The 26465-nt window shown below is 44.5% G+C and overlaps 1 protein-coding gene across 1 annotated transcript in view; it reads right to left on the bottom strand.

Moving 5' to 3' along the window:
- CTNND2 (catenin delta 2) overlaps positions 1-26465 on the bottom strand; it is a 1230080-nt gene that overhangs the window by 151344 nt on the left and 1052271 nt on the right. The window contains exons 17-18 of the mRNA XM_042782401.1: positions 18967-19041; positions 17336-17486 (exon numbers count right to left, since the gene is read on the bottom strand). Coding sequence (XP_042638335.1) covers positions 17336-17486; positions 18967-19041 — 226 coding nt within the window. The remainder of the gene's footprint in view (positions 1-17335; positions 17487-18966; positions 19042-26465) is intronic.

Genomic DNA, 26465 nt, shown 5'->3' with positions numbered 1-26465 from the left:
ATATATATATATATATATATATATATATATATAAAGCCCATTCCCCAGAGAACGATATCAAGCTTGTTAAAGTAGAGGATCAGTAAAGGGGAAGGCCTTCAATGAGATGGATTTTCAAAGTGGCTGCAATGATGGGCACAAGCATGGCAAGGATTTGAGGATGGCACAAGACTGGGAAGTGTTTGATTCTGTTGTACTTGGGGTCACTATGAGTTGGAGCCAACTTGACAGCACCCAAGGCAACAACACACGTAGCTGAGTTTTCAAAAGCACCATAAACAGTAAAAATAGTGAGAGATACTCCCTTGTTCCTAGAGCTCTATCAGCTCAGCCGAGGAGATGACCCTACAGCCTTTGAAACATTATGGACTCATTAAGTCTTGTGGACAGCATTCCTTAAGTGTTAAATTTAAGCAGTTGGCCCTGGCTCGTGACAATCCATGATCAATTGGATTGGATTGTTTTCGTCCACAGAGTTTTTATTTGCTTTCTTCCTAGTCCATCTTAGTCTGGAAGCTTCACTGAAACCCATTCCCTGTTCAAGATCCTAGCAGCATGCAAGCCTCCAGTGACAGGTGGTGACTGTGCATGATGGGTGTTATAGGAGGTCAAATAGGGGGAAACTGAAATATAAAGTTCACTAGGAAAATTCTATGAAAGGGGTAGCACTGAAGTTGTCTTGGAATATGGGTAAAGAGTGGATAAGAAAGGAGATGAAAAAAAGTGGGAGACATAGACTAGCTAAAGTTATGGAACTGGATTGGGTGTGGTGTGAGAAGGGGCAGTGGGAAGCATGCTCAGCTGGAAGGAAGGCTAGGAACTTGGAAATGGGAGTAACGAGGTTGGTTTGAAATGATGAGAGTAAAATTATGTAAGGTCTGAAAAACATAGGTAATGTAATGATCTAAAAAAGTTGGTAGCTAAGTTTCAAAGTAGAGAGAAAGAGGGAGAGAATTTCTGGCTCAGATGACAAATAGAGGAATCTCTGGAATCTATAATTATCAAGTCCCAAGCACAATTGTAGGTTAAATCCTGACCATGCTCTCAAAGCAGTTAAAATCAGTATTAAGCTGAAGTTAAACAAAGCTGCAACAATGCCCAAGCCCAGCTCAACTGTATATTGGATTAACTCAGTCTACCAACCGAGCAACCTGACAGAAGAAGTGGCACGTTGTTTTGGGGAGGTCTGTATTATCTACTGCAATGCAAACACAATGCAACAAACTGCTGTGGAGTTGGATCCGACTCATAGTGACCCACTTAGGTTTCTCAGGTGGTATAACTACGGAAGCAGATTGCCCAACCTTCCATTCGAGGAGTGGCTGTTGGATCTTAACCACCAGCAGTCATATGGTTAGCAGTCAAATGTCTTAGGCTCTATGTCATCAGGGTATACTAATCTTAAAAAAAAAAAAAAAAAAGTATGACACAAAATTTAAAAAAATACAAAATAGTCAAGGAACTAGGAATATACAATAAAAAATTAAGAGAAAAGATAGTCAATATAAGCAGATAGTTCAAATGTTAGAAAAAGTAGACAAGGACATTCTCTGTGATATGTATGTTAACCTATGTAGTAGAAAAGATAGACAACATGTATCAACAAAATGGGCAAATTCAGCAGAAAATAAAAATGATAAGAAAGAACCAAATGAGAATTCCAGATTTAGAAATCGGTATCAGAAATAACAAATCTATATGAGGGAGTTCTGGTGGCATAGTGCCTAAAGAAGTTGACTACTAACCAGAAGGCTGGCAGTTCAAACCCACCAGCCACTCCTCAGAAGGAAGACTGGGCAATCTATTTCCATAGTGATACCACCTCAGAAACCCAAGGAGGGGTCACTATGTGTTGCATCTGACTCGACTGCAGTGAGTTTGGTTTGTTTTATTGGTATGTGATGGGCATTACAGCATATTGAAAACAGCATAAGAAAGCACCAGTGAATTTGAAGGCAGATTACTAAAAATTATCAAAATTAATGCAGGAATAGAGAAGAAGAATGAACAGGCTTGAACAGAACATCTAAGGCCTGTGGGGCAATGTTTTACAGACTACCATACATATAACGGCATCTTAGAAAGAGATGAAGGAACAAATTGGGCAGAAGAAATACTGGAAAAAATAATGGCCATGTATCTTAAAAGCAATGAACATTAAAAAGCCAAGATTCTGGGGAGTGACAATGAGAATAATAACTTTCTTGTCATCAGAAATAGGAGAACATGAGACAGTGGAATGACTTCTTTAAAGTGCTGAAATAAAAAAAAAAAAAATTCAGCATTCTACTCAGCAGACATTCTTCAAGTATAAAAGTAAAACAGACATTTTCAGACAGAAAAATGCCAAGAGAATCATCTTCATTAGACCTGCACCATGAAAATGTGGAAGAATAGTCATCAGACAGAAGGAATGTGATACCAGATGGAAGCTGGTTTGGCAGGAAGAAAGGAAGAGCACAAAGGACGGACCAGAAGAGATGTCTTAGATATGGTGTATCAATGAAGCAAAGAGAAGGGAAGGGAAGGAGGAAGGACCAGGATAGAACCTGAAGGAAACCTGGAGGAGGGAAAGCCTTATCCCCACTTCCCCCAAAGAAGGACCAAAAGAAAAGAAAAACAAAAAAAAAAGAAAGAAAGAAGAAAGGAGTAGGAAGAACACTAGAAAATTTTATCTTAGAAACCCGGAGATACGAACATGTGAAATGCTCCTAGAAAGGTCGAGAAAGCTTAGAACAGACATTGTACTTGAAGCAGGAAGGCTCTCTGGTGCCTTCATAAAACCTGTGCCATTGATAAAAACATAATTAAAGCAGTGGAGTCCTTTATTGTGTCATTCGTATCAGGCGACACTGAATAATCTTCAACTGGAGGACTCCACAAAGGTCAGGGCGACAGCAGTGACGTGGATGGAAGCACCAGGAAGGTGGGAAGGGCCAAAGAAAAAGGGCCCCATGGGAAGCCAGGAGTGTAAACTAGACTTGACCTGCTCTGGGCTGAAGTTGAAAGGCAAGAATGAGTGAGGAGAATTCACTCTGAAGAAGTAGCAACAAGGCTTCAGGAGGGATCTGTTGCAAAGGAGTAGAAAACAACACTCACAGTTTATCCACTGCTATCACTGGAAAAGAACCAAACCCAAACCAAACTCACTGCCATAGAGTGGATTCTAACTCATAGCAACCCCCATTGGGCTTCCAAGGCTGTCAATCTTTATGGAAACAGTGCCTCATCTTTCTTTTGCAGAGTGGCTGGTGAGTGTGAACCACCAACCTTTTGGTCAGCAGCCAAATGCCTTAACTACACCACGAGAGCTCCTTCACTGGAAAAGAAGGCAAGGCAAAAATTGGGGTTTACATTAGGACTTGAGGAGTAATGGAGACGACGACTTGATAGTTAAGTCTTTAATGTTTCACGCAGAGCAGCACAGTGAGTGCAGCTGGGATGTCTGTCCTGGGCAGTACTGCTCAACCTTTTCATCATCACAACAAATGCTGTTGTCAGTTACCATGGAGTCAATACTGGCTCCCAGCAACCCACAAGCAACAGAACGAAACATCGCCTGCTCCTGCACCATCTTCACAGTCTTTAGGATGCTTAAGTCTATTGTTGAGGCTCCTGAGTATTCTGAGTGCCTTCCAACCTGGAGGACTCATCTTCTAGCACCATATTAGATCTCGTTGTATTGGGATCCATAGGGTTTCCATTGCTAATTTTCAGAAGTAGATTGCTGGGCCTTTTTGGCTAGTCTGTCTTAGTCTGGAAACTCAGCTGAAATCTGTCCACCATGGTTGACCCTGCTAGTATTTGAAATACTGGTGCTACAGCTTCCAGAATCTAGCAACATGCAAGCCACCACTGTACCAACAAACTGACAGAAGATGGCCCATACATATAACACCCACACACACCTACACAAACATGTATGGATAGACAAGCCTTTCTTCATAGCCCATCATAGTCTGGAAGCTCCACTGAACCTGTCCATCATGAGTGGCCCTGCTAGTATTTGAAACACTCGTGTCATAGCTCCCAGTACCTAGCAATATGCAAGCCATCACATTACAACAAACTGACAGATGGGTCATACCCATCTGTGACCCCTGCAATGTGTTCTAGGGTAAGAGGCTGTGCCTGGTGGATGAGTATAGGTCTATGTGCTTGGGCAGACTCAGGTGCTCCCTCAATTCCTGAGGCTGAGGGCATCAAGAATGGAACCCATTCATGGCATGCTGCCTAGGGAGCTCTGGTTGGCAGGAGCAAGTGGTGGTCTTGTTTTCTGTAGTATCCTCAATGGGACTGACACTTGTACCCCCTAAACACTAGCTGGTGAGAGAGACTTGTGGTCGCCTCTTACACACAACCTACGTTCTAATATTTTAAGAGTAACAAGGTCACCCGTCAGGTGGATTTGCCTCTTTCTCACAAACACACTGTGTGGCATTAGTCTGTGAAGTTAATATTCAATTAATAAATTTACTATTCTCACTTTCAATTTTCCAGCTATATCTTTCATTTCTGACTAGTAAATTAAACTGTCCCAGCCTCAAGGTGAGGACCACGGACACTTTTATCCTTTGATCTATCTGATCACTGAATGACCTCCAATGCTGATGTTGGAGTATTAGTGAGTTCTAATTAAAAGCAACACGCCACACATTAATATATGCCTGTATCAGACTGGCCTGCGCTGTTTCAAGTTAAGCTGCCTACAGCAAATAATGACGATAAAATTTGGGATTTGAAAGACATCATGTGCTTATTTCTGAGCATGAGGAAACCAAGACCCTCATCTGTTGTCATTCTACTCTTCAAAGCCATTTATTTGATGTGACATTGTTCAAAGACATGATACCACAGAAAAATCATATCCGGAAATTTTATTTTAAATTTTAAAAATCAGGCATTTCTGATAGATAGGAAATTTCAATGAGCTTTTCTGGTTACGAGAGAACAAATCTTAGACTTTAAACTAAGTTTCTTGAAATGACTTTTAGGTCATTTTGCTGAGAAGCAATTGCCAGATTCTTGGTCTTTCCTCTCTGTTTTCCAGAAGTCCTTTTGACCTCAGAATGGCAGGGTGGCCACCGCTAGCTTCTGGTCAAGGCACTGGGTTTAGAAGCAGAATCTGCTCTAGCCATGTCATGCTCTGGTGCTATTTCTCTGGCCAGCACCTTAGATCTGGCCTTGGACTGGCCACACACTCCAGCCTCAGCTCCAGGCTTCTCTATCCCTCCTGCGCCACTTGCCTCTTGCCTGGGGGTTTGCTGTGCCCTTCTCCTAGGGTTAAGTGCCTCATCTCCTCATGGCGTCTGCCTCCTCTTCCTCTTGCTGCTTTAGGTGCCCTCCAGAGCAGAACCACTGGCCAATCCAATTGATGGCACCAGCCTCTTATGGTAACTTTCCATTGTGTCCTCTCAGTGGCATGGACAACAGAAGGAATCCTTGCCCCAATCTGGAGCCATCTCCATGACCACTGCTATGTCTGAGTCCCCTGTTGCGACTGATGTGTCAGGCCATCTCCTGGAGGGCTTCCAACACTCCACTGTTACTTTACCAAACACTCTCCTTTACCAAACATCACATCCTTTTCCAAGGATCGGTTATTCCTGAGGACGTGACCAAAGTCAGTGACCAGAAGCCTCCCTTCCTTGCTTCTAAGGAGCAGCATTCTGACTGAATTTCTTCTAACCCAATTTGTTCACTCTTCTGGCAGTCAACGGTACATTCACTGTTCATCACCAGTATCACGGTTCAAGTGCTTCAGTTCTTCTGTCTTCCTTTTCCATTGTCCAGCTTTCCTATGCATATGAGGAGATTGAAACAACCATGGTGCTACCCTACCCCTTTCCTTTTCATTGAACCCCCTAGTTCCAGCTGTCTTGCCTAGCCTGGCCTGTAATCTCAAGACCCAGCGTAATAAACAGAACCAAACTCAAGCCAGAAATATTCAATTCTTAATATTCCTTAATCCACTATTTTCGTAGACTAGAGGGGAAAAATAACAATTTCCTTCAATATGATTAAAACACTTCCTTTTCCCTGTGAGAGAAGATGACAGTCTGCATGTAGTTGAGAATACAATTTAAAAACATCATTCTGCTAAAACCCTTGTTTCTATTTTTAGATTCTCAAGATTTGTGATATTTGAGGAAAGCTATTTCCTTTCTTGCATCTCTCTTCTCACAAGCTCTGCCTGCCAGTCATAAAATGAACACTGAGTCAAAATAAGTTAGGTGGGTTTTTCTTCCCCCCTCTATTTCTGGAGGTCCTTAAGCAGACATTCTGAATCTGAATAAGATGGAAACTTCTTAATATTTTTCCCCACAGGGAGTATTTTCAAGGGGTGAATCAGTATGGCTTGTTTCATAAAATAATAATTGGCTTTCCGATTTATTTGTAACTCTCCTTCCATGAAATTCTTATCTTCCAGCCCCAGACTCGGAAATTTCCCAACAGGTGTCCAGAGTTAATTAACGTTGAACCCATGGCTCTGCCGGAGACGGGCACCGTCCATTAGACGAGGCGCTCTGGGGCTTGGCCAGCTCAACGCAGGCACCTAATCTCAATCCCAGTTCCAACCAGTGTAGATAGCTTTCTTTTGCTGTGGAATTTGGCTCCAGAAATGGAGTTATTGGAGGAAGCCAAAAGAGCGAGCCCATATGTAACCCTGTCTGAGAATCAAGCTGCTTCTTAAAGTACTAATTGAAATGGCATGTGTTTAATTAATACAACATCTACTTGAGTCTGAAGCAACATGTTTTGAAAAGCAGACAAGTTAGGTCTCTACAATTTTCTCAAATCGACATAATAGTAGTAAGTCAAGTCTCCCATTAAAAAAAAAAAAGAGAGAGAGAAAAAACCACTGTCATCAAGTCAATTCCAACTCATAGAGACCACCTTTACGTTTCTGAGACAGTAAATCTTTATGGAAGTAGATTGCTCCTTCTTCCTTCCATGGAGCGACTGGTGGGTTTGAACCACCAACCTTCTGGTTAGCAGTGAAATGCCTTAGGCACCATGCCATCAGACCTCCTTAAGCTTACCATAGCCCAGGAATAAAAGTAACCTATCACCTTCCCAGGTGGCACTGAGAAGGTTGCCAGTCTTCCATAGGCGCAGGGATACCATGCAGTGTAGTGGATGCCTGCCAGACCTGTATTCCCACAATGGGGGGCCCATATCCCAGGGCTGCTGCCCCATGGCAAGCCACTATCATGAGCTGAGAAATAATCAAGACACAAACCCCCATATCTCTGGTTAGACTCCCAGTTGGGAATGGGTTGTTTTTGATGTGCTAATGAGGCAGTGTTAGTGGAAGGGATGTCTTAGGTCAATCTCTCTGGAGACTTGAAAGCAGATTAAGCAAGCCAGTAACAACACTAGGGCAGGGGAGGGGAAAGACAGATGCCAGGCCACATGAAGATCACCCAGGGACTGAGGATCAGAGGCTGAAAAGGGGCAAGGGCCTTTCTCCAGAGCTGACCGAGAGAGAGAGCCTTCCCTAAGACTGGCACCTGCATTCAGACTTCTAGACTCCTGAACCATGGGAAAAGAAATTTGTTGGTTAAAGCCACCCACTTGTGGTATTTTTGCTATAGCAGCACTAGATACCAGAGACACCAGCTAATGTAAAAGTTGGTGGCTGGAACCATCCAGCGGCCTGACAATTGGACTCCCTAAAGATTACAGTGGCCCTAGAGGATGGCTCCAGGCCTAAGGCAGTCGCCTGCCAAGCACAAGGCTGGTGGTTCAAACCCCCCAGCCACTCGCCGCCTAGGAGCTCTGGTAGCATAGTGGCTAAGGCATTAGACTGCTAACCGGAAGGCTGGCAGTTCAAACCCACCAGCCACTCCCCGGAAGGAAGATGGGGCAATCTACTTCCATAGTGATACTGCCTCAGAAACCCAAGGAGGGGTCGCTATGAGTAGGGTCCGAGTCGATGGCACATAACAACAACAACAACAAAGATTACATCTCAGGAAACACTACAGTTCTACTCTCCAACTCATGGGTTGTCCTGGGTCAGCATCTACTCAGTGGCAAGTGGTTTGGTTTTATTGGTAAAATAAAAACAGCAATCATTGTCCATAAATGGTAGTTCGAGTGGCCATACAAGCAAGACCTCTCACCTGAATATTTGGGACAGATTGTGGCAAGAGGAGAAAGCTATAAAGGCATGACCCTCCTGCTGTCACTCTCATCTCCACACCTCCTGTTGCCCCAATTTAAAAACCTTGTATTTAGAAACCTTGGGTTTCTGAGGCAGTATCACAACTGAGGTAGTGTGAGAAAAGAAATAACAACGGATTTTGTGCTTAAAAATATATGATTAACTTCCAGGCAAGGAACAATCCTGATGTTTATGATTCCATTCTTTTGGCAAAGTTGGAGATCTAGGGTGCTAGCTGCTCCCTGACTCTTTTTTTTTTTTTTTTTTTTTAATTGTGATTTGGGTGAAAGTTTACAGAGCAAATTCACTTTCCCTACAGCAGTTCACACACACGTTGTCTCATGACATTGACTAAAATTTACCCCAATGCAACAGCTCCCCTCCCACTTCCTCCCCATAGTTACCTCTTCCCTGTGTCCATCCCTCCACTCACTCCTGCCCCCTGAACTGTCTCCCTGTACATAAACAGCCCTTCTTTCTCCCATGATTGTTCTCTCCAAGGAGTGTATCTACCTCAGGCACATGTTCAACTTGTATACCTGTCTTTTGTTTGGATGGAAGCCAGAGGTGTGGGTTCAATTCCAGACTAAAGGGCAGCTAGGGGTCACAGTCTCAGTGTTTCCAGTAGGCTCTATCAGACCAGCAAACCTGGTCCCCCTCCCTTTTATTTCTCCAAATGATTTTGAGTTTTGTTCCACAGCGTTCTTCCTCTCTATCCAGGACCTCCACATAGATCCCCCTCTGAGTGCTCCCTGATTCTTTGGCGCCTCTCTCCTCCACCTCTCCCAGTGGACACTTGTGTTTGGGAATGGGCAGATTCCCCTAGGAAATTACCCCATCCTGCACCCAGAGAACAGCAGAGTTGTGTCTGGAGGTTCCTTTGAGGTTGGAAATGGTAGAGAGGCCAGTAGCTTGGAACGAAGATTGGTTCATCGACCAAGGGAAAGTAAGGTTCTCCAGATGCAAAGAATGGACCCGGCAATATGAATGTGTGCGGGCATCCACCAAAGGAAGGTTCTTACAGATCTTTCCAGATGTGGTGAGCCAACAGTCCAAACAGGCGTCAGAAAGCTCTCAGCAACGACTCTTGCCTAATCGCAGGAGCACAGGGAAGTGGCACGTAAACAGAAAAGGAGGCAACGGGCCCCAAAATCTACACATGGGTACCATGGGCAGAAGGGAGGGGAAGAGGGGTGCCATTGTCTGCGACCACGGAGCTCCCTGTAACGGGGATGGGAAATTTGGGAATGGATCATATTGATGCTTGCACAACATGACAAAAATAATTAATGTCCTTGAGTTGTACATGTACAAAATGTTGAAATGACTAAGCTTTGGTTTTATATATACTCACCACAATTAAAAAAGAAAAAAACTGTGGCAAATTGGCAAAGGGCCAGTTTCATGAAGCCAGGGCTACGTTCTTCCCTTCAGTTTAAAGAGGGGGTAAGGGAGTTGGGGATACTCACAGCATCCCAGCCGCGGCTCATCTGCCAGAGTGTGGCAAGCAGCCCCATGAGGGAGGTGGAGGGGGTGCTTTGTCAGCTCTGCCAATGCAACCACAGGGGTGCGGCAGCTCTGCTAACACAAAGCTTGGGCACCGAGCGAGTCACTGACAGAAAATACTGTTTCCTCCCCAGTCTCAAGGCTCTCCCGAAGTGGCAGCAGACTCCGTTTGATCTGCTTGAAGGAGCATCTGACCTGCCTCCCCTCTATTCTAGATGCTGTGGGGAGACTGAAACCGACTTGTCCCTGTACACCTTCTGTATTTAGGATTCTATTCCATAGATGCTGTGGGGAGACTGAGCCAACTTGACCCCGAACACCTTCTCTCTTTGGGATTCCCTGTCAGTTTGTCTTACTGTGGTGGCTTGTGTGTTGCTGTGAGGCTGGAGGCTCTGCCACCAGTATCTCAAACGCCAGCAGGGTCACCCTTGGTGGACAGGTTTCAGTGGAGCTTCCAGACTAAGACAGACTAGGAAGAAAGTGCTGGTGCTCACTGCCCATTAGCTGGTGCAAACGCTATGGATCACAGCAGACCACTGACACAAAGCTGGAAGAGGAACCTCCTGGGTTGGAAGGCACTCAGATACCCCATGGCCACAATAGGTTAGAGCAGACCAATGATCCTGAAGACAGAACAAACAACAGCAGACAATGTTTTTTTTTTGTACATGAGATTGCCATGAAGTTGGAGCTGACTCGATGGCAACTATCGAACAACAAACCTCCCCTAGGTCCCTTGTTCAGAGTAAGTAACATGTGTGATTCATTCAAGAAGCTCTGGTGGCATAGTGGTTAAAGTATTTGGCTGCTAACCATAATGTTGGCACTGTGAATCCACCAGCTGCCCCATGGGAGAAAACAGTCTGCTTGTATAAAATTTATAGCCTTGGAAACTTTACAGGGCAGATCTACTCTGTCCTCTAGGGGTGCTGTGCATTGGAATCAACTTTACGGCAGTAGGTTTGATTTGGGCTTTGCTTCGGTAAAGGTTTACAGCCCTGGAAACCCTACGGTCCAGTTCTACTCTGTCCTAAAGGGTTGAAATGAGTCAGAATCGACTCACTTAGCATGAGTTTTCCGCTTTATTCATTCATCAGTGAATTAGTTCAGCAAATATATACTGAGCACCTGTTGTGGGCATAGCCAAGTGCTAGGCAATATAGGACATAAGAATAAATATATCATCCAATCCTTGCTCAATATCTCTTAGGGGAAAGATGGGATGTACTCACAATAGGACAAAACACAATACGAGACTACAACCACACAATAACAATCCAAAAGAAAAGATGTCTTGTCATACTTTGGTGGCTTGAGTGTTGCTGTGATGTTGGAAGCTATGCCACTGATATTTCAACCACCAGAAGGGTCACCCATGGTGGACAGATTTTAGCGGTGCTTCTGGACTCTGACAGACCAGGAAGAAGAACATGGTGGTCCACTTCTGAAAACAATTGGCCACGGAAAACCTTAGGAACAGCAGTGAAACACTGTCTGGTATAGTGCCGGAAGATGAGGCCCCTCAGGTTGAAAGGTGCTCAAAATGTGACTGGGTAAGAGCTGCCTCCGCAAACACGAGTTGATGGGTTGATACAGTGACTGCAACAATGGGCTCAGGCATAGCCGTGATTGTGAGGGTGTGGCACAGTGTTTCTTCCTGTTGTACACAGGGTAGTAAGGCATCAGAGTGTCTCAATGGCACCTAAAACATCTAATCGGTGCAACCTACCTGGGCTCTGAGCTCAAAAAGAAGCCTTCATCTGGAAGGGCCAACCCCTGAGCTGGGCTTTGATGCTGGCTAATAGGTCAGTCAGTGTATGGAAATGCAAGGGCATGTCAGGGAGGGAGGGAGGCAGCTTGAGCAAAGATTTGCAAGTGGAAATGATGGTATAACAGCTGGTATTGTGGCAGAATTCACTAGAAGGAGTAGTTAGAGGTGAGGAGCAGGTTGGACAAGTGTGGGTAGGGTCTAGAATGTGATGGGAAGGCACTCAGAGAACAGAAAATCTTGCTCACTGGGGACACTTGCTCCAGTGCCCATGTTATGCTCAGTACTTGTTCTGGTACTGCCTTCTGATTTTCTGTCTGTCTGCAAACACAGAACAAAACAGCACATAGAATAGCATTCCTCTTATCAGAGATATCATTGTAATGGGTGCATTTTCAGTGTTTGCCAAGTGGTAGGTGTCTCTCCTGTCCATGTTTGTAAGTTGTTTTTTAATGTTGTTAAATGACAAAGGGGTGGTGGTGGCAAAAATAAATGTCCGCCATCCTTGTCAGGAGTTGCTGATAAGAGTTTAGTGGATGGCACTTTGCTGCAATGGCTAAAGCCATACAATACTGTTTGCTCCTTTCATTGAAGCCAATTACTGCTGCTGTTTTTAAAGAATCCTTTCTGAATGGTTAAATAATACCCTGTTCAGAGGGATAATTAACATTTTTGAACATTTCAAAGAAACTTATGAATGTGCATAGCTGTCAAGTACATCATCTTGTCACTAGAACACAAGCAGATATTTATAGCATAGGATCGCTGGTTTGTGGCGATGTGCACAGAACCATGGAAACAGCCAAAGGGAAGATAAGGAGAGGCGAGAACATTACACTTGTTTCAGGTCTGTTATATGATTCTCATTAGTCCTAAGGGGTAAGGTGGTGATTGTCGTACAGTTTATTTGGAGTTTCCCTGAAGTAGGTGAGACGAAGTCTGGCCATTCTCGCTTCCATGGAGCATTCTGGCTGAACTTTTTCTGGGAGAGATTTGTTAGTGGGGCCCAAGGAATATGAACTATTCCTTAAGTGCAGTGAGTAGCCCAAACGGCTGACACTCTAACTAAAGGAATGATCTAAGAGTCAATACTGAAATTGAAACCCTAGAACTGGATAATGGAAAAAATGGATTTCTTCTGAAATTCTCAGTATCTGCACACCTTCAGGAATTTTTAGTAGGAAATAAATGGTACATCTAATTCCTTTCTTTATTAACATAAATTCTTTTCTTTAGAGAATGCTTTATTTGATTACTTGATATTTTGATATTTTGTGCTTCTTTTAAGATGATACTCAGACAGTAAAACTTTTAGTTCATTCATTCATTCAGCAATTATCTATTACACTGTTACTATGTGTCAGGCACTGTTCAAGGACCTTGGGTGTATCCATGAACAAACAAGACAGAACTTCCTGTCCCCATGGAGCCTACATTTCAAAAGGAAAAGATGGACAATAAACAAGATAAATAAATAATCCATTGCATGTTAGAAGGTCAGTGCTGTGGAGAAAAATGACACATGGAAAGGGGTTGGAGGGTAGGAATTTTAAAAAGAGTGGCTAGTAAAAGTTCTATTGGGTAAGTAACATTTGATTAACATTCAATCACCTCATTCGCATGTGGAAGCTGGACAATGAATAAGGAAGACCAAATAAGAGTTGATGCTTTTGAGTTGTGGCGTTGGCAAAGAATACGGAAAGCACCATGGACTGCCAAAAGAACTAACAAATCTCTCCTGGAAGAAGTGCAGCCGGAATGCCCCTTGGAAGAAAGAATGGCCAGACTTCATCTCACCTACTTTGGTCATGTTGTCAGCAGGGACCATTCTCTGGAGAAGGATGTCATGCTTGGTAAAGTGGATGGTCAACAAAGAAGGGGAAGGCCTTCAAAGAGAGGGACAGACACAGTGGCTGCAACGATGGGCTCAGTATAGCATGGATCGTGAGGCTGGCACAGGACCGGGCAGTGTTTTGTTCTTCTGTGCATAGGGTCGCTGAGTCAGAGACAACTAGATGTCACCTAACAACAACGACAACATTTGAGTAAACACCCAAGTAAAGTAAGGATCAAACAGGGAGGAGACCTGGAGGAAGAGGGTGATAGGCAGAAAGAACAGCAAGCGGAAAGGTCCGGAGGCAGAGCTGTGTCTCAGTGCTAAAGCCACCATGGTGAGCCAGTGGCTACTGCAGAGTCAGTAATGGCAGGAGGAAGAGCAGGTGAGGCTGCAGCAGTAACAGAGCTGCATCAGGTAGAGCCATATCTCCCTCACGGGCATCTTACTCCACTGAGTAAGATGAGGAGCCATTGGAGAGCTCTGAGTGGGGAAACATCATGATTTGACTAATGGTTTAACAAGACCATCTGGCTGCTTCACTGGGAGTAGGCTGTAAAGGGTAAAGCAGGGAGAATAGACCGTAGCCTACGGTAACAGCCCAGTGGAGACATGATGGGAGTTTTGGACTAGGGATAAAGCAATGAAGATATAAGAAGTGTCAGATTCTGGGTCAATTCGAAAGGAAGAGTAGATGTGTGGATGGACTGGATATGAGGGGGAAAGGGCCAAGGAGGATCCTACAGTGTTTGTCCTGGGCTACTGCAAGGACAAAATGCCATTCGCTATCATGAAGAAGACTGCAGAAGGCTCAGGTTTGGGGGGCAGATAAGGAATTCCATTTTGGCTATGCTATGCTTGACGTGCCCATGAGACATCCAAGGGGACATGTCCAACAGAAAGATGGACCCAAAGATCTGCAACTCACCCCAGAGACCTTGATTTGTGTCTTTAGAATATAGATAAAGCCAAGAAACTTTAAAGCCAAGAAACCACATGAGGTCACCAGTGCCTTGAGTGAGAGTCGACAGAAAGAAGAGGTCCAGGCCTAAAGTTTTTATTCTTGATCCAAAGTCATTGCAGCTTTCTGTTCGATATATAAAGATCCATACAGCATTTTCCTATCAAAGTCATTACCTAGATGCTATATTTAAAGTGAAGGGGTTTGTAAAAGTCACATCTCCTTTCTCCTAACTAACATGAAATGTTGGCTTTGTTACATTCTGCTTTTCTCACGGAAGAAAAAGTTATCGATGCCTATAACTTAGATATTTTCACTTTTACTTTCAAACAGTTGGCTCCACTTCCTGTCTGGTGACACTTGATAGTAAAAGCTGAATTTAACACAGGTCGTATGGAGTTCCCAATGTCCACACGCACTAGATAACTAGGTACCGAGAAAGAAGGGATGACCAGAAGGCACAAACCCAATCAATACTTGGCTATTTTGTTATATTTTAATCCACCAAAAGAAATAAAACATGCCAACACCCGATGTCCAGTCGTTAGTATCCAGGCAGTAGACTGATTAGCTATTGATTTTCCCTCCATCTTTCAGAGGAAGGATGGGGTTTAATGGAAGCCCTAGCCCTGGCTTTGAAACAAATACCTAAGGAAAAAGAAATCAAGTACAGAGAGGGTATCTTGACCTCTGCAGCTAATAACCTGGTTTAAATATACAAAAACCACAAACAATATTAAAATTAAATTTAAGCCTAAGTATCAAATCATGAGCTCACTCCATGCCTCTCAATGTACTAGAACTATAGCTGAGAAGGCTCCTTGTAGAATAAATAAATGGCTGGCAACCTGTGGATGGTTTGGTTTTAATTGGAGGATTTGATGGGTATTATGAAGTAGATAGTGCCTAAAGTACTTGACTGATAACCAGAAGGCTGGTGGATCAAACCCACCAGCCACTCCGTGGAAGAAAGTTTGGGCAATCTACTTCCGTAGTGATACTGCCTGGGAAACCCAAGGAGGGGTTGCTATGGGTCGGGTCCGACTCGATGGCAAATAACAACAACATGAAGTAGCAGGAGTGACAGTGGCTGGTTCCTACATGACAAAGGGCTTACTGTCACATGTTTAGGAACTGGGGAGCAGAAGCAGACCCATGTATCGAGGAAAGACTTGTGTATGAACTATGGACCCATGTTGGGTTTTCCATGGCCCCAGGAATGGGATCTGGCCTCTGAACCTTTGTCATGGTGGGTGATCCAGTTCCCTGCCCTCTGGCCTCCAGCTGTCGTGCATCAACCTGTTACCTGCAGCCAGGCTTCCAGACCTGCCCAACACCCCCGCCAGAATCATCATCTAGACAGGACTTCTGCCGGGAAGCTTGCCCTGCTCCCCTGGCGGGTCCTGTGCAGTGTCAATTCGCTTTGAGCTAGTCATCTTCTCATCTACATAGGGAGGTGTTGTTGTTAGGTGCCGTCACGTCAGCTCTGACTCATAGCGACCCCGTGTACAACAGAACGAATCACTGCCTGGTCCTGCACCAGCCTCACAATCCCTGCTACACTACACCTGAGCCCATTATTGTAGCCACTGTGTCAATCCACCTCACTAGGGCCATTCACTTCTCAAACAATTGGCCAGTGGGAACCTGAATGAAAGGGAGCAGGCCCTCAGCGAGATGGACTAACATAGGGAGGTACTGGATGGCTTTTCTGCCTGGGCTCCTACTAATCACTCTACCCCAGGCATGGGAGGCTCCATGAAGGCCTGAACCCACTGGCCTGCTCCAAGCTTCCATTATAGCAGACCACTCACACCTTACAACGTTCTTCCCCCAACTCTGCACGTGGAACTCTGCCTCCTTCTCTCTTTTAAGTCTGTGCTGAAGTGCTACCTCCTCCAAAATCCTAGTTGATCATCCCTTTAAAATGACAACCCCATTCCCCACCAATTACAGTCCCTTTACCCAGCTTTGAATCCCCACTGTGTTCACTCACACACCTTACGATCCCAACTCTGCTTCTCATAACCTTCTCTCTCTGGAATGTCAACTCCACAAAGAAGACTTTCTGTCTGTTTCACTCACTGATATAACTAAGGGCCTAAAACAAAGCAGGTCATGAATACTGATCTTCTGAATAAATAAATGGATGTAGAGCTCTGGTAGCATAGTGCCTAAGGCACTTGACTGCTAACCAGAAGGCTGGTGGTTCAAACCCACCAGCCATTCCTCGGGAGGAAGGTTGGGCAATCCTACTTTCGTAGTGATACTGCCTCGGAAACCCAGGGCCGACTCGACTGCAAATAATAACAAAAATAACAACCTCTTTCATACTTCATTAGTAAGAGAACGTCTGTATCTCTTGACTACCAAATTACAGGGAGATAACTTTTGAGGAAAAAAAAAAAAAGATTAAAGAGCCAGTCAGTGTGGTCGTTCGGTGGTGGAGACTCGGCTCTGACCCCCGCCAACACACCTCAAGTGCAGCCACCACCCGTCAGCCAGTGGGGGCTCGCGTGCTGCTACCACAGTGGAAGGTCTGAGCAGAGCTTCTAGACTGATAGGCTAGGAGGAAAGGCCTGGTGATTTCCCTTCAAAAATCAGCCAACGAGACCCCTGTGGATCGCAGCAGTCCCACCCACCCCGGTCACGTGCATGGCCCAGGCCTGGGCAGCATCCTATTCCCTTGAGCACGGGATCACCACAAGGTGGATGACAGCTAACAATGATGGCAGCATGACCTCACAAAGTCCACTCCACAACAGAGAAGGGAAGAAGGGTGACGCGGATCCCATCAGTATTCCACAGTTCACCATGTGTGAAGCAGGCAGGCTGACAGAGACGCAGAGGACCAGGGGACAGGTAGCAAGTGCCGAGCACTGCAGATGTTTTCAATTAGCAATTATTAGTGATGTCAACACACACCACCCTTCCTCCTGTCTCCATTTTCCCCTAAATTCTAGAAGAAACATCAGAGCCTTGGATTAAAACAAGGCCTCTAATAAATGCACCGTTTCCTCTCTGCATATGGGTTCACACATCGGCAGCCTGCTAGCAAAGGGGTTCATTTCCAAGCTGAGCCAACGTGACTCTTACCGATGAGCTCCTTGTTTCTGACGTCCAAGGCCATGTTTCGCAGGGCCGTGGCCACAGCGCACACCACTCGGTCGTTGTCTATTCGCAGCAGCTCCACAAGGATAGGCAGCCCTTTCTCTTTCCGGACAGCAGCTCGGATGTACACTGACCACTGCAGAGAGAGGTGAGGGACATTAGAAATGGAGGCAGGGAGTTCGAGAAGTAAACAGTGCACGCCGGGGTTTTTAGGTGGCTGTGAATAGGAGCCGTAACATTTGAATTACCAAGACCTAGTAGTGACTAAGTCCCTGGGTAGTGCAAATGGTTAGCTCACTGGGCTGCGAACTGGAAGGGTTGGAAGCTGGAGTCCACTCAGAGGTAGCTCAGAAAAAAGGCCTGGTAATCTGCTCGTGAAATATTAGCCCTTGAAGATCCTGCAGTGCACCAGTCGGCTCTGACACACAGGGGTTTCCATTCCTCAGAACTGACTCTACACCAGCTGGTAACCGGTACGTACAGAACAGGTTGAATCTGTTAGACATGTATTTAACATTTTCAACTTTATTTCTGGCCGTCAACATATGATACAGGTTTCAGGCTTAATCAGTTAAGCACAGTCAGCCTCTCTTGGGCCAGTGTTCTCAGTACCTCCGTTTGCAAGTCATTTACGTGACCTGTTACCTTGATGCTTTAAGATATGGAGATCTGGGATGGGAAGGCTTAGCTATTTACAAGAGGCTTTGCAAATAACCCTGAAAGTAGGCAGCAGGAGAGATGCCTGTGGGTGAGTTTTCTATTTGAGATTTGATTTGGGAGGCAGGACACAGAGGTGAGTTGCAGGATGTTTGTCTTCAGGTCATTTGCTGAATAACCAAGAGTAACTGAGCCAGTGAGAGGCAGAGGTGAGGAGAGGAAAAGAAGACACAAAACATCAAGAATTCAAATTTTAAAAGCTTTTGTAAAAAATTAAGATTCAAATGTATGGTGTCCAGGGTCATAATTCAATCTCTTAATTTATCAAGTAATATATGCCATTTGTTTGGGGCTGGTAATCAATGAACTTAATGGAACATAAACCAAAAAAGCAAAAACAACAAAAAACCACCAAACCAGTTACCGTCGAGTTGATACCAACTTGTGACAAACCCATGCATTTCAGAGTAGAACTGTTCTCTGTAGGGTTTTCAAGGGGTATGATCTTTCAGAAGTAGATTGCCAGACCTTTATTCCAAGGTGCCTGTGAGTGGATTCGAAGGGGCAACCTTTCCTTTAGTAGCCAATCACTTTACCCTTTGTGCCACAAAGGGAGTCCTAATGGAACACAACTAATACAGAGATGTACTTGCAATATTAGATGATGAAATATTCAGATTCATTTAATGGAATGCAGTTAGGCCCACATTTTCATATATGCTTTATCCTCTTATATAGTGTTCCAGAGAAGAGGGCGTGGCATAAAAATCAATGGACATAAGGGTTTAATGTTTTGGAATTTCATTTATGATCTAAGACAATTACACTCATGAAACGAGGTTTTGGGGTCAATGGCCAGGTCCTCCTGAGGACCACCTCTCCTGGAGCACAGCCCTCCTCCCCTCCCCCTCACCACCTCCCCTTCCCCGTAGGGCAGGCATCCCAGAGCTGGCTCTCACCTGTGGCAGGCAGGGAGCCCCCTCTGGCAGTGACCGTAGGGCATATGCCATGCCTGCCACATCCTCAGCCCAGCCCTGCATGAAATATGAGATTAAAAACACAAACATCTTCATCCCATCCTCCACCAGAAGTCACATTCACAAAGCTTCTCATCACTATCAGCTCACACCGAATATTATCTCTTGTTTCCCACTTTGTGTCTGAAGGCCTACGGAACCTGCTGAGGGGGTAGGACAGCAGCAAGAACTCACTAAAGCATGTCTGGGTCCCAGCCTCACTCTCAGGGAGGAAAGACCCACATGGGACACTGGCCTTGCTTACTGGAGGTTGGGTGTCTGGATGGGACATCCTCTGCCAGGAGGAAGGTGCTTCCTCCCCATTCTGAAAGCCCACTTCCATCCTTGCTCTGGACATGCTGAGACAGGCTGATCCCTTTACACATCGGCCTCCCACCCCCCTGGGCCCCACCCAGAGATGGATGGACCCCTGCGATTCTCCAGCCCTCACAGTGTTGGGTTCTTCCCCAGATCTAAGGAAGCAATCTAGAAAAGGGCAGAGAGCGGAGTTGAGAGTGTGGTCAACGCTTAGTTAATTGGAAGATGAATACCAACAATACATTTTAACACTGGGGAGATAGTCTTGCCACTCTACAGGGCTTGGGGAATATTTTGGGGAAGTTAGGCAGCTGATGCATGGGCCCCAAGATGACTTCCATCCAGTCCCCTCTTCTATGCCCAAGCTATTGTCTTCTCCATTTGTAACCTCTTTTAGTTCTCCACATCCCTGGGAGGTCAGCATTATTCTTCTTATTTTATAAACAAGGCAACTGAAACACAAAGATGGTGAATAACCTGTCCACAGAGGGCCTGCTTTGCTACTGCAGCTCCCGTTACTCCCAGTGGTTCTTTTTTTGTTGCCGAATCATTTCCCATTCTGCCTTCATCTTCTTCCCTCTCACAAATTCTCTCTGCTCTGTCCTCCAGACACTGCCTGTCTCTCTTCCTCTATGCTTCCAAACTTAGGGGAAAACCTGATAACATGTGAATAAGGCATGAAGGAAAGGACGTGATTTTGGTTTTCCTTCTCTGCAGTCGAGTTACTCTACCCTCCTCATGTTGGATGGAAAGAAGATTCGGTGTTTGGAGAATAATGAGAAATGTTCAGCTGGGAAATGACTGGACAGTAACAGTGAATGGATATGTGTGGCCAAAATATGTACTAGTTACAGATACACATTTTTAATATGAGAAAATGGTCAACAGCAATATGTTCTCCTTAAGTCAAAAGGAGTAACAAGACAGTGGCTTTAACAAATGATTGATGCATAACAAATGGAAACTTTTAAGGGTGTCCGTGTGTGTTTTTTGAGTGGTGTACAGGAAATTTCCAATACTACCTCAGATTATGACAACTCAGAATAAATTATTCATATTTCATTCCAAAGATGTTGCATGTTTCTAGTCTTCTCGACATGCTTGATGATGTATTTTAATGGAGCAGCCTACCGATCCTATTATGTTCATATTACTTGGTTCCTCAACCAATACCCATGGAAGCAGCAATCAAGACGTCAGATGATGTATTGCATTGGGCAAATCTGCTCCAGAAGTCCTTCTTAAAGTGCTGAAGAGGAAAGATGTCTCTTTGAAGACTAAGGTGTGCCTAACCCAATCCATGTTGCTTTCAATTACCTCATATGAATGTGAAAGCCAGACAATGAATAAGGAAGACCAAAGAAGGGTTGTCGCTTTTGAGTTGTGTTGGCAAAGAATATTGAAAGTACCATGGACTGCCAGAAAAATGAATACATCTGTCCTGGAATAAGGACAGCTGGAATGCCCCTTGGAAGTGAGAATGGCCAGACTTTTCACCTACTTTGGTCGTGTTGTTAGAAGGAACCACTCCTCAGAGAAGGACATCATGCTTGGTAAAGTGGAGGGTCAGAGAAAAAGAGGAAGGCCCTCAACGAGATGGACTGACACAGTGGCTGCAATGGTAGGCTCAGGTACAACAAGGATTGTGAGGCTAGCACAAGATCAGGTAGTGTGTTGTTCTGTTTTCCATAGGGTTGCTATGGTTGGAGGCAACTTGATGGCACCTAACAACAACAACTATCCTAGAGTAGATCATGTGAACCAACCCTGGTACTCATGGAATCCAGAAACAGTTAAAAGATAGATAAGGTTTAAAGAGAGGAAGGCATGGTGCGGACCAGGATGTCTGGAAAATGGGAAATATTTCACTTGATTACTCCATGTAGAAATCCAGAGGCTCATGTGCCATTGTTCCAAAGGCGAAGTGAGGTAGAGTCTTTCCAATGAACCTTGAGCCTTTGCAAACTGGATGAGGGCCCCATGCCATGAACATGTCAGGGCAGAGGGGAGACACCAAGTGGGTACAGACCAAGCTGCCTGTCAGAAGAAAGGTCCAGGGGCTAAAGACAGTATGCTTTGTGATTCAAAAGTAGGGCAAGGTGGAAGAAGAGGAGGGGTGGGGGAAGGAAGAGGAGGGAGATCTGCCCAGAAAAAGAACAGCACAGAATTGTGATGCAAATTGTTCCTGGCTTTCACAATGAGGGTCTCAGGAGGCTTATGAATCCTCAAAATAAGCCCAGCTAACACTTGCCTAATACTATGTTCTAGACACTGTAGGAGCTCTGGTGGCACCGTGGTTAAGGCATTGGGCTGCTAACCAAAAGATCAGTGATTCAAACCTGCCAGGTGCTCCATGGTAGAAAGATGAGGTAGTCTGCTTCTGTTAAGATTTACAGACTTAGAAACCCTATGGGGGTCACTATGAGTTGGAATCGACTCAGTGGCAGTGGGTTTGGTTTTGGTGAGTTAGGCACTGTTCTGATTCTCTTAATACATGCATTAATTCTTTTAATTCTCATATTAACTGTGATAGATACTATTGTAAAAAAAAAAAAGATGTCTTTAAAAATGAGCCTTTCTGAACACAGATATATATATCTATATATCTATATATCTATATATCTATATATCTATCTATCTATATATATGGCATGGTATGACATATTAGAGGTGTTACCACAATGTGCAATTGGCACTTGGAAGGGGCTTTGGGAGAACTAAATATGACCCTGTTAGACTAAAGGTTTTGCACAGTATGAGACTAAGACTGGATAGACAGCTGATTCCCAGCCTCCTGCATGCTCCCCAGTGACAGTGACATGGGCACATACCATCGAGAAGAGACTCAGATAAGAGGGAAGTTCAAAATGAACCTCCTAATATCCCTGGCCTCTAACAAAGAATAGGAGCTTTGGTGGTTAAAGCTGTGGTATTAAGGTTACATGTCAACATGGCTGGGCCTGGTTGAGTGGCTGGGCAGCTGGATGTAGTTATTCCCTATGATGAGACTGGTAATCAACTCCATGGTGGAATCTACTGTGAGCAACTGAGTAGCTGCGTTAGGGATGTGGTTTGCTTTCACTATAAAAGAAGATGCTTTGAGAAAGGTCTTGAGCTTTTTGGCCCATCTGGATCCTGCATTTGGCTGAGCCTTCATCTCAGTGGCCTGCAATGTTGTCTGCCAATCTTGGGACTGTGTTAGTTGGTAATATTGGGACTGTGCCATTTTGTTTGTCACCCTTGAGCTTGTGATCCTCAGCAGCCAGGGGCTGCCTGAATGAAGAATCACCTCTAGCTCCAGTGGGCTGGGAGCAAGAGGCAGAGCTGAAGCCCAAGTTCGAGGGGCCTTGATCTAGCCTCTAGAGCTTGGCACTTTGAACTCGGACATCTGGCCTCCAAAACTGTAAGAGAATAAAATCCTGTTTGTTAAAACTACCCATTTGTGGTATTTTTGCTAGAGCAGCACTAGAAAACCAAAACAGCTACTAACCAAAAGGTCAGCAATTTGAACCCACCAGCTAATCTGTGAGAGAAAGATTAGGCAGTCCGTTTCTATAAAGATTCACAGCCTTGGAAATGCTATGAAGGCAGTTCTACTCTGTCATACAGGGTTACAAGCCTGAATTGACTGATGGCAGTGGGTTTGGTTTGGGCTTCCTTCCATAAGGATTTACAACTTTGGAAACCCTGTGAGGCAGTTCTACTCTATCCTATAGGCACCATGCATTGGAATCAACTAGAAGGCAGTAGGTTTGTTTTATCTAACCAAAGAGGACAGAGATCATGAAGTGTGAGCTCTGCACTTTTGGTACTTCATTGTTGTCGTGCCATCAAGTCACTTCCAACTCAGAGTGACCCAATGTGACAGTGTACAACTGCCCCACAGCGTTCCATAGGCTGTAATCTTCATGGGAGCAGATTGTCAGGTTTTTTCTCCCAGGGAGCTGCCAGTGGGTTCCAGCTGCTGGTCTGTAGGTTAGGAGCTGAGCTCTTCACCATGAAGCCACCAGACTTCCTTCTGGTGCTTGCACCAGGAAACAAAAGATTCAATAATTTCTTACCTACATAAGACAATAAAAGTAATTCAGTAGTTTCCTACCATTATTTACCAGACACCAAGCCAGAATTTTTATTTTCCTTTTAATGCTACCCCCATGGTTCCTCATGGAAGCAGATGACATGCCATCCTCTGGGATTTTTAAGCAAGCAATTTCTTCCTTTTGGCAATGGGGAGAGGAAAGTTTGAAATTTGTCTTTGGGGCAGATTTTGGAGGAACCAGATGGATGAGCCATTTTCAGTACTGCAGGTGTGTTGTTGTTGTCAGGTATGGCTGAGATCATTCCAACTCATAGTGGCCCCGTGTACAACAGAACAACACACGGCCTGGTTCTGCACTGTCCTCACAATCCTTGCTATTCTTGAGCCCAGCTGCAGGTTTAAGGCACAGTTTTTGTTTAAGCCAGAAAAATAGTAAGGTAACTTAAAACAATTACTTTTCACTAACATATAAAACATTTTATTTAGTAATATAAATTGATGATATCTGCAACATTTTGTCCCTTTAGAATATGAAGGTTTTTTTTTTTTTTTCTTCTCCCCACCCCCCCTTGGCCTACAAAGTATTCTTTATTCTTGGTGGAGTATGATGTTTTGAACTTCTGTCCTTTGGAGGCTAGGAGCTGAGTTCTTCTGACTTGAAAGATGACCATATAGGCACAACCTTGACTTTCACAGCACACCATTTCTGGCTGTGTACTGTGTTCCTTTTCTGCTTCCTGGTTGCTTCTTATCACGTTGGTGCCCACAAGAGCAGTCTTGGTAGTCACGTGCTGAAGACAGCAGAACAGTGGTCTGAGTGAGTCGCTCATGAAGGGGGACATCTGCCCTCCTGGAACACCTGGCCTGAACTGTTACATCAGGAGAAATCAACTTCTACTTTGTTGGAATCCTTGAATATTTGGGGTCTCTGTTATACTTCTTAGGAGCTCTGGTGGCATAGTGCCTAAGGCACTTGACTGCTAACTACAAGGCTGGCAGTTGAAACCTACCAGCCACTCCTTGGAAGGAAGGTTGGACAATCTACTTCTGTAGTGATACCACCTCGGTATCCCAAGGAGGGGTCACTGTGAGTTGGATCTGACTCCACGGCAGTGAGGTTTTTTTTTTTAGTTGTTATACTTCCTAGCATTACCCTGAATAATAATTTTGCTAGTGTGTTTAAATGAACTGTAAGTAATTAAATCTAAGTTTTCATCTGGTGATATTAGAAGTGTGTTTCCTACTCCTCACCTCCTTCCTCATACAAACGACTCCTTAGATACCCCTGGGCCATGTACATGTTTCTTTCTTAGTAACTATCATAATTTTTTAACTTATATAAGGAGCTCTGATAGCACATTCCTAAGGTATCTGGCTGCTAATCAGAAGGCTAGTGGTTCAAACCCACCAGCCACTCCATGGAAGGAAGACTGGGCAATCTACTTCTGTACCTTGGAAACCCAAAGGGGGTTGCTATGAGTTGGAATCAACTTGATAGCAGTGAGGTTTTTTTTTTTTTTTTTAGTACATGTTTATTATATAGCATGGTTCCTATGAGAAGAGACCAAGTCATATTTATTTCCTTATCTCAATTGTCTTCCATTACTGGCTCACAGTTGGAGATTAAAAAGCACTTATTTGATGACAAGGAAATGCCAGATGGATTTATAATACTAAGTGCTTATTATTTAAGAACAGTGCTTTCCACTGAAAGAACAATGCAAAGCAAACAAAGCTGCTGCAGTTACTGACAGGGTCCAGGAGTTCTAACCACTTCCACCAAAGTGCTGTTAGGGTTTGAAGTGATTGCGCGTTCCTCCGGGAGTCCTTTCTGCAGTCAAACTAATCTGCTCATTACGTGGCCTCCGTGTGCCGTGGTGGCCTTGATTCAAGGCTTCTGAACACTTGCTTGTTTGCAGGACTGGAAGAAAAGAATATGACAGCCACATGTCCTGAGATACTATAGCTCTGATTACGTTGAGCCAGTTCAAGTGAACTTTTTATGTAAGAATTCTTCTCTGACTCAACTCCTTGGATAATTAGCCATTGTAATTTGAGTTTCACAACTGCTGTCAGTGTACTTGGTGACCTGGAAGTTTCTTTTGGGGACAGGTTGTGCCTGCTAGATATCAAATCCAAATCAACTTAGTATAAGACTGATCCCAGCCAGGTTCAGCTGCTATTTTCAGTGCTTTAAAGATGCTGTTCCACTATCTTTTCACTGGCATTGTTGCTAGCAAGAAATCCACTGTCCTGCTTATCTTTGTACTTGCCTTTTATACCTCTGGCTGTTCTTAAAAGTTTCTCTTTATTACTGATTTTGAGTAATTAGATTATGGTGCCTTGTATAATTTTCTTGTGGTTTTATGTTGTTTTGGTTCTCTAATGATGCTATAACAAACACACCATAAGTGAATAGCTTTAACAAACAGAATCTATTATTCACAGTTTAGGAGTTTAGAAGTCTGAGTTCAAAGTGCCAGCTCTAGGGGCTGTGTGAAGGCCCTCTGACCTTGGGCTTCAGCTCTGACTCCTGTTACAGGCCCACTGGAGTTGGAGGCTTTTTCTGACTTACTCAGCTATTGGCTGCTGAGGCTGATGGATCCACAATCAACAAGTAAAAGGGCACAAGATTAGCAAGCAGCATAGCAGGTCACTAGTTCAAATCCAGAGACAGTCCCAAGATCAGCAGGCAGCATGGCAGGGTACTGATGATTCAGCCAAATGCAGGATCCAGATGTGCCATAAAGCTAGAGACCTTTGGCAAAGCTTCTCCTTATATGCTGGAAGCAGGCCACACCTCAGAGGCAGCTACTTAGCTGCTTACAGCAGATTCCACCATGGAGCTGATTACCAATCTCATCACGGGGAATAACCACATCCAGCTGACCAGCCACTCAAACCATGGACCAGCCAAGCGAAAAACCTTGACTATCACAATGGTTTTCCTTACATTTGGAAACTTTTCAGCCATTATTTCCTGAACTATATGTTGTTGTTGTTATTTGCCATTGAGTCGGCCCTGACTCATAGCGACCCCTCCTTGGGTTTCCGAGGCAGTATCACTATGGAAGTAGGAATGCCC

This window comes from Orycteropus afer, unplaced genomic scaffold (assembly GCF_000298275.1).
Source record: "Orycteropus afer afer isolate SDZICR_OR568_19922 unplaced genomic scaffold, OryAfe1.0 scaffold00303, whole genome shotgun sequence".
In the NCBI taxonomy this organism is placed as follows: Eukaryota; Metazoa; Chordata; class Mammalia; order Tubulidentata; family Orycteropodidae; genus Orycteropus; species Orycteropus afer.
The sequence above is the reverse complement of the archived record's forward strand: the minus strand, read 5'-3'. Positions and strand labels throughout refer to the sequence as shown.